The sequence below is a fragment of the Penaeus chinensis genome, chromosome 8 (genome assembly GCF_019202785.1).
Source record: "Penaeus chinensis breed Huanghai No. 1 chromosome 8, ASM1920278v2, whole genome shotgun sequence".
Lineage (NCBI taxonomy): Eukaryota > Metazoa > Arthropoda > Malacostraca > Decapoda > Penaeidae > Penaeus > Penaeus chinensis.
Genome location: NC_061826.1, coordinates 92,573 through 108,105, shown reverse-complemented (window position 1 = coordinate 108,105; position 15,533 = coordinate 92,573). Strand labels below are relative to the sequence as shown.

The window sequence follows — 15,533 nt, the reverse complement described above, 5'->3', positions numbered from 1 at the left end:
GCTACTTGCTTAATTGCGTATACGCACACGCCTCTCCTCGGCTTACCTCACGCTTACCAACCTATATATTCTAGCACCAAGCACATAGACCACACACACATACTACACTTACACTCTTTCGCTCCTTTCCCCACAACTTGCTTTCTACACTATCATCCTTCTCCCATATACACTACGTTCCCATACCGTAATTAAATGGGTGGTGGCAGTGACTCCTCTTTACATATCTTGCGAGAAATAATTGTATTTAGCTTTTGCTACATCTGCCATCCTCTCTTTCTCTTTGTCTGTCACTCGGTTCCTCTGTCAGTTATCGCTCTCTTTGTCTGATTTCTGTTTCTCTCTATCTTTCGTCTCCTTGTCTTTTGTTCTCTATGTCGATCTTTCGTATTCCTTCCCCCTTTTATTCTGTTTTGCCTATTGTTCTTTCTATTATTCATTTTTGTATCTCCCGCTTTCTTAGTCTGCCTTAGTCTCGTTTTTTTTTTCTGAATAAAATCTGCTTCATTCTTGCCTAGCACAGTCCTAAGGGGGTACATGCAAAGCAGTGGATAAGTACCGTACAATGTTTCATGATTCTCCTGTTAGGATAGACTGCTTCCTACTTTTGTTTCTAGCGAGCAAATAATTTTGTTACAGTACCGAGTTCTCTGTCAGACAGGATAAATTCGGATACATCATCAGAATAAATATAATATATGATTATAGTATAGTTATTATATTTTTTTGGGAGGAGGGTTGAAGCACATACCCAGATGCCCACCCTATCTTATGACAGATATAGAGAATGAGAAGCATCAAGATATAGGAAGGAAAAGCGAGAGACGAGATAAGCGGACAATAATAAGGGGAGAGAACGAGAGATTAGGCAATGGAGAAATACGAATGAGAGAAATAGAATAGGACACAGTTAGCAATAATAGGAAATAGATAACAAAAGGCACAGACAGAGATCGAAAGATGATCAGAAAAAAAACGAGACTAAGGCGGACTAAGAAAGCGGGAGATACAAAAATGAAAAATAGAAAGAACAATAGATGGTAGACAACTAATTAAAACGAACAATGATAGCAGAGAACAAGAGCTAGAAAGAACGTAAAGTCGTTTATTGTTATATGCACTCTTAGCCTTCCTGTATAATAGCTTCAAGTGCATCCACTCAAAGCACGGACGACACAGATAAAATACTGATGATAGAGAGGTACATGATTTGAAGGTTGTTAAGATCAGGCCCGTGACAACGCAATACCTACATCTTTTAAATGGTACCATTGTGTTGCCCTACTTGGGGTCAACAAGTATGATTTCCTTTTATATTTAAAAATCAAATTAAAATTAACATCTAAATTACCTCAGTTAGGTTTTATTTGTATATATAGACATATATACAAATATCTATATCTATATATATATATATGTATTTATATATATTTATTAAAATTAAGTTCCCAGGTAGCTGCCACTACCTGGGAATACTCACTCAGGAATTACTCAAGGCCATCATTATTTTTACACATATTCCAAGTGATATGGTAATGGGAAGTTAAATTGATATAACTATAATTAGAATAAACATTAGAGCAACAAAAAATAATTAATTAAATATTTATAATTCATTAATCATTGTAAGGAAGCCACTATACTATTTACCAGTCAAGAAGCCATTTTGTCTCATCCTTCACTGGTGACCCCTCCAGTATGGGTAGCCCTCTGGTCCGGCTCACCAGCTCATTGGGACCTCAAGCCCCCCCACCGCGGCAAGGCGGCTGCCGTTAGGGGGTTGGGGTTGTAGGAGAATGAGGAATCTTGTGGAAGATCTCGATTTAAATCTCACAAAGGTTCTGCTGTTGAAACTTCCCAAGTCCCCCCTTGGACTAATCAAGTCGAGCTGGATTTGGTCGGAATCGGGAAAGGGGAGAGATCCGAAGCAGATGTCAGAGAGATATTTCTTCAAGGCACTTCTAAGTACCAAGGATTAGATGCAATATATACAGATGGTTCGAAATCTGAAAATTGTGTGGTCCTTGCAGCAGTGAGCAGAAGGAAAACTGCATCTGGCAGTCTTTCTCGATCAGCCTCGATTTTCACTGCAGAGTTACATGCCATCCTTTGCAGCAGTCAAGATGACTAGAGATCTTACCAACCATTCCGTTGTAATATATTGTGACTCTCGTAGTGCCTTGCAAGCAATCAAGAGCTTAAACTCATCACATCCAGTGATGAGAAAGATTCAAGATTGGCTTGCACTGATGTCAGCACGTAAAAAGATAACTCTGTGTTGGGTGCCAGCACATGTTGGTATCAGTGGGAATGAGTGAGCTGATCAGAAGGCCAAGGGAGCTGCTACTCAGCCCTGTGATGCTCGTTTTCCTCTCCCACATACTGACTTGAAACCCAGCTTCAGGAGTTGTCTTCGTGATGAATGGAGGGAACAATGGAGGCATAACTCTAGAAATAAACTGCGAGAGATTAGAGATGACCTTGGCAGTTGGGTGAGCAGTATCCATCCCAACCGACAAGTAGAAGTTATAATTACATGGCTGAGAATCGGGCACACAAGACTGACTCATGGGCCGATGGTGGCTAAAAGTGAAGCACGCTGTGCGGAATGCCAAGAGCCATTAACGGTCGCACATGTAATGGAAAGATGTGCAACATTCTCAGACCAAAGAGGAAGGTACTTGTTTCCCCCATATACACTGAAAAATGTATTGGGGGAGGTCTGTGATATAGAAGGTCTTATTAGTTTCCTTAGGGAAACAAATATTTTCAATAAAATTTAATTATGCATAATGTTTATGCAATAGTTTTTAGACATTTAGAGCATGATATTTATGCTTCGACTTTTAATATAATATATGTTATTTATGACATTAATTGATAGATTTTTAACGTTTTAAATATTTTAATATTTCAGTCTAACATGGTGTTCGCCGCTAATGACCTTAGCTGTTGATGCGGCAGACAATTTAAAATAATCAATCAATCAATCCACCAGCAGAGACAGACGAGCAGTCCGGCAGCACCTCCAACGACAGAGTAGCCCTTTTTTTAGAGAGGTCACTGCTCTCCCGGGGAACCGGGAACGGCCTAGAAAAGGTGGCCCAAACAAATATTGTCTCGCCCCCTCCTCAGCAGACTGCGCCTGACAGGGTTCCAAATTGCAGTCGAAACAGAAAAGCTACAAACAGACCAAAACCAACCTTAAATGTGAAATTCATCCTTGCAACATGGAATGTGCGCACCCTTCTGTGCACAGATAAGACAACTCAGCGCCGAACCGCAGTGGTTGGGTTTGAACTACAAAGATACGACATCGACATAGCAATGCTATGTGAAAGCAGACTCCCAGAAAACGGATCTTTGCGCGGAGAAAGTTGGGGCTACACCTTTTACTAGAGTGGCCTGCCAAGTGGAGAACGCAGAATGCACGGAGTCTGCTTGGCTGATTAAAATGCGGATACCGACTGGAAACGACAACCGCTTCGTAATGCTGATTGGTGTCTCTGCACCCACAATGACCTATGACGACCCGACTAAAGAGAATTTCTACGCTGAACTAGACCAACATATCTGAAACAAGCTGCTAATAACGGGTGATTTCAATGCATGAGTTTGAACAAACTCCAGCCTATGGCCTGGTGTCCTCGGAAATCATGGTGTGGGGAAATGTAACAGCAACGGCCTCCTACTACTAACCAAATGCACAGAGCACCAACTTGCTATCTATGGCAGTGGAACGACCGACATGATATTTGCAGCCAAAGCAGCAGATGGATCTGTACGCAGTATTCATAGACTTATCATAAGCATTTGATACGGTGAATCGTGATGCACTCTGGCGTGTTTTAGCAAAGAGAGGCATACCAGGAAAGATAGTAAATATCCTGAAATCTTTGCACACAAACATGCTCGGAACTGTCAAGGTAAACGGAGAAACCACGGAGAGTTTTCCCATAACTACAGGTGTTAAGCAAGGTTGCACTATCGCACCAACACTCTTCATTATCTACTTTGACGCTATGCTACAAGAAGCACTGAAAGATTGTAATGAAGGTGTCTATGTCAGATTCAGAACCGATGGTTCAATCTTTAACCTAGCCAGACTCCGAGCAAAGACAAAGACGCGAACTTCACTGGTACAAGAACTACTGTATGCAGATGACTGTGGTCTATTTGCTCACACGGAAACATATTTGCAAGCTCTCATGAACAATTTCTCTAGAGCTTCAAAAAGTTTCGGACTCACTATCAGCATTGCGAAAACAGAAGTTATGTACCAACCAGCACCTAACCATGCATACGAAGAACCGCGCATCATTGTTGAAGAACAATTCCTTAAAGTCACTAATACCTTCACATATCTTGGCAGCCGAATGTCAAACGACGGTCAACTAGACTCTGACAACCGTATTGCCAGAGCCAGTGCAACTTTCGGAAGACTGCACTCGCGAGTGTGGAGCAGCCATGACCTGAAACTAAGCGTCAAATTAGATGTCTACCGCGATGTCTATTGAAGTGCTTCAAAGAGCTGAAATGACTACGATAGAGACAGAACTCCGACGAAGACAACTCAAGTTGGTTGGGCACGTCTCAAGAATGGCGGACACCCGGCTACCAAAGCAACTTTTGTTTGGAGAGCTCCAAGAAGGCGCGCAGCCAATAGGCAGGCCTAGAAAGCGATACAAAGATGAACTCGCTATCTCCCTGGAGAAGTTCGGTATACACGAACTCCAGCACTGCAGAGACAGGAATACCTGGTGTAAGAAGGTGTGGACCGGAGCCCAAAAAGCGAGGAGGAATACAGGAAAAAGGCAGAGAAGAGACGGCAGTACCGAAAAGGTGCACAACCCGCTGCAGACCGGGGCCACAATTGTGACCAGTGCGGCAGAATATGTGCCTCTGCCGCTGGCCTCGCAGCCCACTGCAGATTGAAGCATTAAAGAACACTAATGATACACTCCCCCCCCCCTTCACAATGACTACCGTGGACTAGATTACATTGGACAAGTTACATATGCTTAAACTTGTTCTTCTATAGGCAACAGCATCACTAATCTATGTACTGATCTACACATGATCTTATTCGCCTCATCATGATGCCCTTTGCCATCCTTTATTATTTTATATCTTAAATTAACTTCACGAACTATTCCATTTCGTCCTGGGTCAGTCCTAATTACTTGAGCCAGCTTCCATGTTCTCCTTACAGTATTACTATCTTGCAGTAGAACAACATCTCTTATTGTCAAGGGCCCAAACAAATCTACTGCTGTATGATATAATGGTGGAGCAGGTTTCATCCTTTCTGCCCTCACTTGGCCCATGCATTGATCTTCCACTTTCTTACTTAATTTTCTACATGTTACACATTTATTTTTTATGGTTCTTATTAATTTTCTAGCTCCCGGAATCCAAAATTTCCTCTGTATCTTACACAATGTAGTCTCTATACCTGCATGATCCACTTTATGTAGACAGGATATGTACAATCTAGTAACAGGATGTTTATTCGGTATTAACATGAAATTTTCTTGATTCCAATTGTCTTTCAACCACTTAGAAATTCGTTGTCCTACTACTATAACTCCCCTTTCAATTGATGGTCCCAATCTTTTGAACCTTGTTTCCCAATCAGTCATGCTCTTTTGCACTTCTTTGACCCATAATATTTCTGCATCTGTAATCCCTTGAACTGTGGGGCTTCTTAGAATACCTTTGAAAGACTTGTATTTGAATACATTCATTACCCTACATGTAACTCTCAACAATTTGTAATAGTCACTATACCTATTAACATCAATTAATTGTATATCACCATTCTCATGACTTGCATTATTAACCGTCATGATAATACCAATTCTGTCAGTTAACTCATCCTTTTGGATTTGTGATCTTAGAATTGATGAGTTAACTATGTGGTAAATTCCCTCAAACTTCCATGTAAACTCCTTTAATATAGATTCTCTTAATCTAGCAGCCATAAGAGCTGCACATAGTTCTAACCTAGGAATTGACATTTGCTTTATTGGTGCAATCTTATTTCTAGCTGCTATCAGATGTGACTCAAATTCATCTTCACCAATTTGCCACCTCACATATGCACAAGCTCCGTATGCTTGCATGCTACCATCCGAAAATATTATTAAACTTGGTTTACCAACTACATTGGATGGTATCAAGGATCTTCTAAAAGTCAATCTCTCTAACTCATACAATTCCTTAAAAAACATCTTACATTCCTTAACCGTGGAAACATCAAGTGTATCATCCCACTTGATTCCGCCATCTTTCGATTCACCTTTGGAAATCACGAGTCTCATCAAAATTTTAGCTTTGAGCAATACTGGTACAGCAAACCCTAATGGATCACATATGGATGCAATTTGACTCAATAGCATTCTGCGTGTTAAATGTTCTGGAAATTTATCATCAATTTCATCTGAATTTAAATTTGGACCACTTCTGACCTTTCTTATTCTTGAAGAAAAATTAAGTTTTACCGTAAAGAAAAAATGATCCTCCAACGGGTTCCATTTCAATCCTAAGATCTTCTCATGGTCAGATTTTATCACATTGACCTTGCAGCTTTCATAATTCCCACTGACAATCCAATGTTTAACTCTGAAACTTCCCTGAGACAATATCTTCTCCGCATCCTGTATTAACTTGAATGCATTCTCAACGGTATCAGTGGAATATAGTATGTCATCAACATAAGTATTATTAATAATCATATCTTGCACATCTGGATATTCATTGCCAAATTTATCTACAGTGTGTCTCAACGCTAGCGTAGCTATGGTACCACTAGGCTTATCTCCAAACGTTACTGTGGTAAGAGCATACTGATCAGGTGGTTTCTTGTCATCCAAATCCCTCCATACAAATCTGTGTGTATGTTCATCCACTGTGCTGAGCTTGACAGTATGGTACATTTTAGCTATGTTGCCTGCTATAGCTATATTATTCTGTCTAAACCTAAATAAAACTCCCAGTAAGCTGTTCAGGATATCTGGCCCCTTATATTCTCGTATCTCTTCCTTAGTTAATTTCCTCGCCACTCCCCTATGAATCATATCTTCTATCTCTCTCTGATACTTCATGGCATATTCATTGCCCAGTTTCTTCAATCTATTCTCTGTAGTTTTTAATCTAGCATTAGCTACTTTAATATTGTCTTTCAAATGCATTGGATCCCTTAGCCATGGATACTTTGCTAGCCAGCATTTCTGCTCCTCATTATATAACAATCCTCCCTCAATCAATGCTAGTTCTCTTTCTTCTTTTAAATTTATGCAATTAGGTTCAGGACATCCTCGACACACACACTTTATACACTGTGGCTTACATTTTGTTCCCATTTCCTCCATGGCAAAGAATTTATCCAATTTAGTCTTTAAGCTATCTGTTGACTCTATGTTACTTTCCTTCAAATCTACGAGACTAGACAGTTTATGAGTTCTCACAAGTATATGATTGCTGGTGTTAGATCCATTGGTAATCTTGTCATGTCTACCTCGAATGCTGAACCCAAATTGATTTTCCAGTAACTGAATGCCCTTATTGTCTTCAACAACCCTTGGCAGTATTTCACAACAATCTGTACCGATGAGCATATCAATTTCCCCATATGGGAGATCCACCTCTACGTTCGAGATTCTTACAAAAAGTTCAGGTAATCTGGATAAATCAATCCTTTTGATTTTGGAAGATATTTCATTCATACCGACAGCATCCACATTCCAAACTTTACCATTCTTATCAGTTAATGGTACACAGTATGTTTTACTTGATTGATATTCAATCGTGTTGCCTACCTTGACCAGAGATAAATTTACATCCTTTCCACTCAATCCTAACTTCTTGGCCATCCTATGAGTAATTAAAGAAGTATCTGAACCCGGATCCCACAATATAGTGATGGGCAGATTTTTACTATGCACCGTACTAATATTCAACAAAGCTTTGCCTCTCTTCTCCATTACTGCATTGTGAGAACTGCTTTCTATTCTGTCTTGATGCAAAAGTGGATGATGATTCTGATTACATGATCCTTGGCCTTCAATGACTACATCACACAATTTGCCTACATTACACCCACGTGCTGAATGATATCCCTTTAAACACCTAAAACATATACCATTCCTCTTAATCACATCAAATCTTTCTTTGCTATTACAGTCCTTGAACTTGAAACAATTTGTTATATCATGACTCTCTGAATTGTGTAATAAACAACCTATACTTAAATTGTTCTCCTTGTATTTAATACCCTTTATCATTTCATTCAACTTTACAATGCATGACTCAAATTCTCTATTCTTGCTCTGTTGTTCTTCATTCAATTTTCTCATCAGCTTAACCAACTCTGACTCCGAATTGTTTTCGACCACATTTTCAACATGATGTACTGTTGCTCTACAATCACTAGTACTAGTTCTTACATTTGAATTCATGTACTCTAAAACCTTCCTTTCTTTCTGCAAGAAACCCAACAGCTCAGAAAACAATTCACCAGTGACCGAGATATCACTTGCTTTAATTACCCATTCTCTTTTTTGTAGTGAAGGCAGAATTTTCTCAATATGGCTAACAACATTAGCTGTGTTGAGTTCATCAGATAGATTTACCCTTTTTAAATCTAACCAACATTGTTCAACCTGATCAACCATTTTAATAAACCCTTTAGTATCACCATCTGATATCTTCCTCAGAGATTTGAGATCACTTATCACCAAGTCTACAATTTTCCTTGGGTTACCAAATTTGTCATCCAACCGCTTAAACATTTCATTGTAATTACCTTCCGAGCCCTTTACTGTCTGGAGTGCCTCCCCACCTAAACACATTTTGAGTGCATATGGATCAGTACCATATTCACTCTGAACCAAGTTCTTATAATCCTCTTTAAATGTAGGATATTCTCTTAAATTACCTTCAAACTTGGGAGGTTCAAATCTCTTTACCTTAACCTTTGGTTTGTCTGTTGCCTTCTCCTCACTCTTTGTCATGAATATCTTAGCACACAGTTCATTCTTTAATCTTTCACTATCTAAAATATATTGTTCAGCCTCTTCTTCCAGGTTTTTATTTTCTAATTTATCCTCATTATCAGATATAAATTGTATCAGTTCATCATTCTTACACTCTAAACACTTAAATGCTTCTATTACTTCCTCATAGTTAGTCTTCAACACTAATAGATCATCACCTCTGTCTATTCCTTCTTTACATAGAGTTACCTTCCTGGTGAACTTTCCTTTAGCAATTCCCCTCTGTTTCTTGAGGGCGTTGAGGTCCTCTTGCACACCCATGGCGCTGAAGTTGAAATGTACTGGGATATCAAGGAAAAGCCATCAGCTGCAACAGTCTTTTATTGGAGCAAAGTTTCAACCTGAAATGTGATATTCAGGTAATAGGGATAACAAAAATAAATATTCTATTTGCGAAAAAAAGAGAAAATATACATACATCAATTAATACTAAAGTAACAATCCAATCCGAATAAACAAATGAACTGCTTATATCACAATATTAAATAATACAAGGAATGCCTACACAATTCGTGCGACGTAACTAAATAATCTGCAACAATATCACAAAATAAATCATACATTGTATATTTTCATTGAACTCACTTCAATGGCCACACTATCACAGTCCATGATTCCCAGTAGTTGCCATCACGTCTCAGTTACGGCACAAACCCATATCCTCAGCATTGGAGAAACACTGGCTTCATGAGTGTAAAGACTTGTGCCCAATAACTGCCACTTCTATAAAAGGTCGCCAACACAAATTCCCTGCGAAGTGGGTTCACACACGAGTCGTCCACCGCCACAGCAACGTCATACGTGGGCTCATGGGTAAACAAAAAATACTCGAGATGCGCAACAAACATCTCACCCGTAATATCAAATAAACGTAAATATTCCTATTTTCATATACCTATCATGCTAATGATACAATATTATATATATTATATATATTAAATATATTATATATATATTATATATATTATATATATTATATATATATTATATATCACATATATCTATATCATATATATATTATATATATATCATATATATACTATATATATATTATATATATTATATATATAATACATATTATATATATTATATATATTATATATATTATATATATTATATATATTAAATATATATTATATATATTATATATATTATATATATATTATATATCATATATATCTATATCATATATATATTATATATATATCATATATATACTATATATATATTATATATATATTATATATAATACATATATATATATATATATATATATATATATATATTGAACATGTCCTTTAAACATGGCCATGTCCATTAAAACAAGTCATGTCATGGCCATGTTCTTTAGAAAATGGAAATGAACTTTAAAAAATGGACTTCTTCTAATGTGAAAATCAGACATGAATGATTAGTGCTAACTGATTGCACTGTGACGTTATTCTGTCTAAATGAACTTCCATAGATTATTATCATCACGTATACACACATACTGTCGTGTATACTGTACATTTATACACAAATAGTATTTTTTTTTTTAAATAGACATGTCCTTTAAAATGGACATATCCTTTAAAAAATGTTCATTGAAACAAGGACATGTTCTTTAAAAATGTACATGCCCTTAAAAAAATAGACATATCCATTAAAAGATGGACATATTCATCAAAAGATGGACATGTCCATTAAAAGATGGACATGTCCATTAAAAGATGGACATGTCCATTAAAAGATGGACATGTCCATTAATAGATGTTCTTTTGAAAATGGACATGTTCTTTAAAAAAAATGGACCTGTGCTTTAAACAAATGGACAAATCTTTTAAAAAATGGACATACCCTAATGTGAAAATCGGACATGGTATACTTATTGATGACTGATTGCACTGTTAAGTTTTATGATTTTATTTAGATAAACTTCCATAGATTATTAACATCACATATGTACACATACCTTCTTGTATATTGTAAATGGTAATAATAAAAAAAAAAAAAAAAAAAAAAAAAAAAAAAAACGGACAATTCCTTTTAAAGACGGGCATTCTCTAATATGAAAATCGGACATGATATAATTACTGCTGACTGATTGCACTGTGACATTGTTTTATTATCATACCCTTAAAAAATGAACATGTCCATTAAAACAACGACATGTTCTTTAAAAAGTGGACTTGATCTTTAATGAAATGGTCATGTCCTTTAAAAACTGTACATGTTCTTTTAAAAATGGACATACCCTTATGTGAAAATCGGACATGGTATATTTAATGTTGACTGATTGCACTGTTTTATTTTATTTAGATAAACTTAATCAAATTAACATCACATACGTACACATACTTTCTTGTATACTGTAAATCTACACACAAATGGTAATTTAAAATACCTTTCAAAATTGGACATGCCCTTCAAAAAATGTTCATTAAAAGATGGAGATATCCTTTAAAAGATGGACATGTTCTTTAAAAAATGGACCTGTGCTTTAAAAAAAAGGGAAATACCCTAATGTGAACGATGGACATGTTCTTTAAAAAAATGGACCTGTGCTTTAAACAAAATTGGACATGCCCTTCAAAAAACGGACATGTCCATTAAAAGATGGACATGCGCATTAAATAATGGACATGCCCATTAAAAGATTGACATGCCTATTAAAAGATGGACATGTCTATTAAAAGATAGTCATGTTCTTTAAAAAGTGGACCTGTCCTTTAAGAAAAGGGACAAGTCCTTTAAAAAATGGAAATACTCTAATGTGAAAATCGGACATGGTATAATTATTGCTGACTGATTGCCCTGTGACGTTATATTATTTTACTTAAATAAACTTCCATAGATTATTAACATCATATATGGACATACAATTTCTTGTGTGCTGCACATTTATACTAGGGATAGGGGATAAAAGGTCATGTTTTCAAAAACAGGGGACTACCATTTTTTTTTTTTTTAGAAATTTAAACCAGCAAAATGAAAAAAAATGACAAAATTTGATTAAAAAAAAAAAAATCACGAACTGCACCCCCGAAAACCTATCTGGCAGGAAAAAACAAGCAAAAGTTAGGTAAAAATGGAAATTTTGACAAAATAAGCTTCCAATATGTCATATCTTAGCAAATTTCAAGAGGATTATGAATACAATACTTCAAAATGATCATAGTTAATAAGTAAGACAGAAAACAACAGAATTACTTGTCATTATATTAATAATACTGGTAAAAAATCTATGTTTTTTAAATACAGCGTCTATTGTTTTCATGTTGCCCAATGTACAGAGCCTCTTTCTTTTGTCTGGTGCAATATCCCAGTGCCCTTCTACACTGCAATTGATAATTTGGTGCGCTAGTGGCACGATGTAGGTGATCAACTGTGTACTTATCAGCATCAACATCCTTTGCATATGCTATGAACAACTCATATTTCGAATCACAGTTTTGCCACACCACTACACAGAGCTCATTTAATTTAAACATTGCTTCCCTGGCCTGTTTTTCTTTTATGTGTAGACTTAAGAGCAGAGATAACATCATAACATTAGTGAATCAACCATTGTCATCATCAAGCAAAATGGTCAAGTTAATAAGCTTTTACTCATATGTAATCCTATTATTTTTGTACAAAGCTGGTCGTACAATTTTATCTGTCTTATGAGTATGAACATAGCTGTGTTCTGTTTTGACCATGAGTTCTTGCTCATTTGTTTTTTCTTTCAATACTTTCTGTAGATCAACTGAGGTACAAGGTCCACCCCAAAACTTGCAGCTATTCAGCAGCTTCTTGGTGTAGTCTTTCGCTTATGCATACTTCATAAGTTTTTTTTTTCTGTAGCCTTTGCTGTAATCTTTCTTTCTGATTAGCTGTCCAATGACTTCATGGTTAGATAATATCATTGTTATTTTTTCGCGACATTTTGGCGATTTAAAGCTCCTTAGTTGTCTTGTCTTCTTATCGTGTTGTTCTTGATATTCTTTGCTTGAAATCTGCTCCGGCTCTTTGCTAAGTCACGCTAAGTTGTTGGTAGGGAGTCCAGCTAACTGTTTTGGTGCAAAGCTTGAGAGATCTGTAGCACGAAGCTCTTCACCTCCACTAAATCCATATTCCCTGCCACATTGCAGCTTAATAGCAGCAGCAGCCGAGATGCACATCATGTCAATAATTTACTTTGATGTATCACACACATGATTGTGTCTATTACCATATATTTTTGTGCAAGGATAGTGTGACAAGTTTAAAACTCAATAAAAAAGAATCACGCTGTCGTGATCTACAAAGTTAAACCTTCGACCCCTTTGTACGAAATGGTCAAACTGCCACCACCTGGTTAATTCGTCCAGGAACGTAAGTTTCATGTTCGGAAAGTGAGAGGCATGTAGAAGAGTGTAAGTAAAGTTAAAAGAAAGCAAGTGTAAGTGTATAGAAAGTACAAAGGTTAGAGGGTCAACACTGGTTAGCGTGTTTATACCGAGGTGGAGTGCGTGTCGATTGTGCAGACTTATGGTATCAAAGAAGTTTATCAATTTATTTAAAAGTCCTTAGAACGCGAGGGGGAGACATTAAGGCGTCTTAAAATCAGCCATTAAGTTTCACAAAAAGTTTATTAAAAATAGATACTCAATTCCAATACACAAACAATTAAAACAAACAATTAAAACAATGGAGAATCACCCTCCATAATCCCAAAAGATGGGAGTAAAAGTCCAAAAAAAAATGAAATCACAAAGGAACACAACTAAAATTCAACACGTAAAATGAGCATTTGAAAAAGATGAAATTAAACACTGAACGGCAAAGATAAAAGAGCACATCACCTCATTAAAAAGAGTGAAAAAAGTAAAAAGATGCCATCTTACCGCCTCTTACTACGTAATCCTCGCGACCAGGGAACCAGCGCCTCACGGCTAAAAGATGCTCTTCCCCCATGACCTGGCTAGTCGGGACCTATATGTAACCCTCCCAGCAAGCATGAATAAAAAACGAGGGGAATCTCGGGTCAAACGAGGTGAAAGGTCGCGTAGCTGGCAAGAGATGGCGGTGTCTTCTCCTTTTAAGAAAATGCCCTTTCCCTTTAAAAAGAGTTATTTTCAGATTACTTTTAAACCAAAAAAATGTAAAATAGTTATCAAAACTTCACTAAAAAAGGTTAAAAGATTATTAGAATACCCCATGAGGCAGAATGTGCTCTTCGGTTCAGTTTAGGTGTAAAGAAAACGAGAATAAAAGTACACAATATAGTTAACACCTTAAAAAAAACAAAAACATGTAACACCATAAAACATCTGTTCCCCCCTCCCCAGCTTCCCGGACACAGGTCATCCACGGGCATGGGCGGCCTCGCATTTTGGGTTTTCAGAGGGGAGACTTTCCTCCGGTTCCTCCGCCACTTGGCTGGCGATTCACTACAACGCCACAAAATGATAAAAGTATGGTTTGCTGATCAACAAATAACTGGCTAATTGCCCGTCACAAGTAGCAGTATATGTATGAATGTAATTATTTTTGAAATCTCCTTAAAATTTCTTTAAAAATGATACCAAACATGACTATGTCTTTAAAAATAGATGTTTTGGCGAAAAATGGATAATTTTGGGCATGCGCGTGGGGGTATTTGTGGGTGCAATTAGTGAAAATTCAACAAAATAAAGAGACATGACCTTTAAAAATGGACATGTCCATTAAAACATGAACATGACCTTTAAGAAATGGACATGCCTTTTAGAAAATGGACCTGTTCCAATGCGAAAATCGGACATGGTATAATTATTGCTGATTGATTGCACTGTGACATTGTTTTATCTTATGAACATCACATATTCACACATACGATCTTGTACACTGTACATTTATACACAGAGTAATCCTTCAAAATGGACACATCCTCCTGTAAGAATGGGACAGGAAATAATTATTGCCTATGGTCTGCACTGTGGGGATGTTGTTCTTTAAACAAAAACTGGACACGTCCTTGTGTGAAATTCGGAAATGGAATAATTATTGTCGATGAATTGCACTGTGCCGTTGTTATTATTGTTGTTTCATCAGCAATACAAAAAATGGACACGTCGTGGTGTGAGAATCGGACATGGGATAATTCTTACCGATTGATTGCAATGTGACGTTATTGTTTTAAATATTTTACTCAAGTGACCGTCAAGAGACTGTTAACATCACACACACACATACACGTGCAGCCTTGTATACTGTACATGCATAGGTAAAGAATAATTGATAAAAATGGACATTCTTTAAAAAATAAAAAATATGAATCGGACATACTGTAATTATTAGATATTAATTGCACATATGTGTATTTTGATTTGTCTGTATGTGTATATTGTATTGTGTTATATATCATCTTTTAAGAAATTGAATTATAATTTCTGGCCGCTCACATGTGCTCTCTAATAGTGTATTATTTCTTAAGCACGTTAAAGAAAACAGCCAAACTAGGTAGTTATTAACAATCAGTTGTTGGGAAGT

General features: G+C 36.7%; 1 protein-coding gene across 1 annotated transcript; it reads right to left on the bottom strand.

The window, feature by feature from the left end:
- Positions 1-4,971: 4,971 nt before the first annotated feature.
- On the bottom strand, positions 4,972-9,782 carry LOC125027987. The gene is made up of 2 exons (XM_047617217.1): positions 9,642-9,782; positions 4,972-9,397 (listed from the first exon to the last, which is right to left on the bottom strand). The coding sequence occupies exon 2, from the start codon at positions 9,315-9,317 to the stop codon at positions 5,022-5,024; it is 4,296 nt and encodes a 1,431-aa protein (XP_047473173.1). The 5' UTR covers positions 9,318-9,397; positions 9,642-9,782; the 3' UTR covers positions 4,972-5,021.
- Between the last annotated feature and the right edge of the window lie 5,751 nt (positions 9,783-15,533).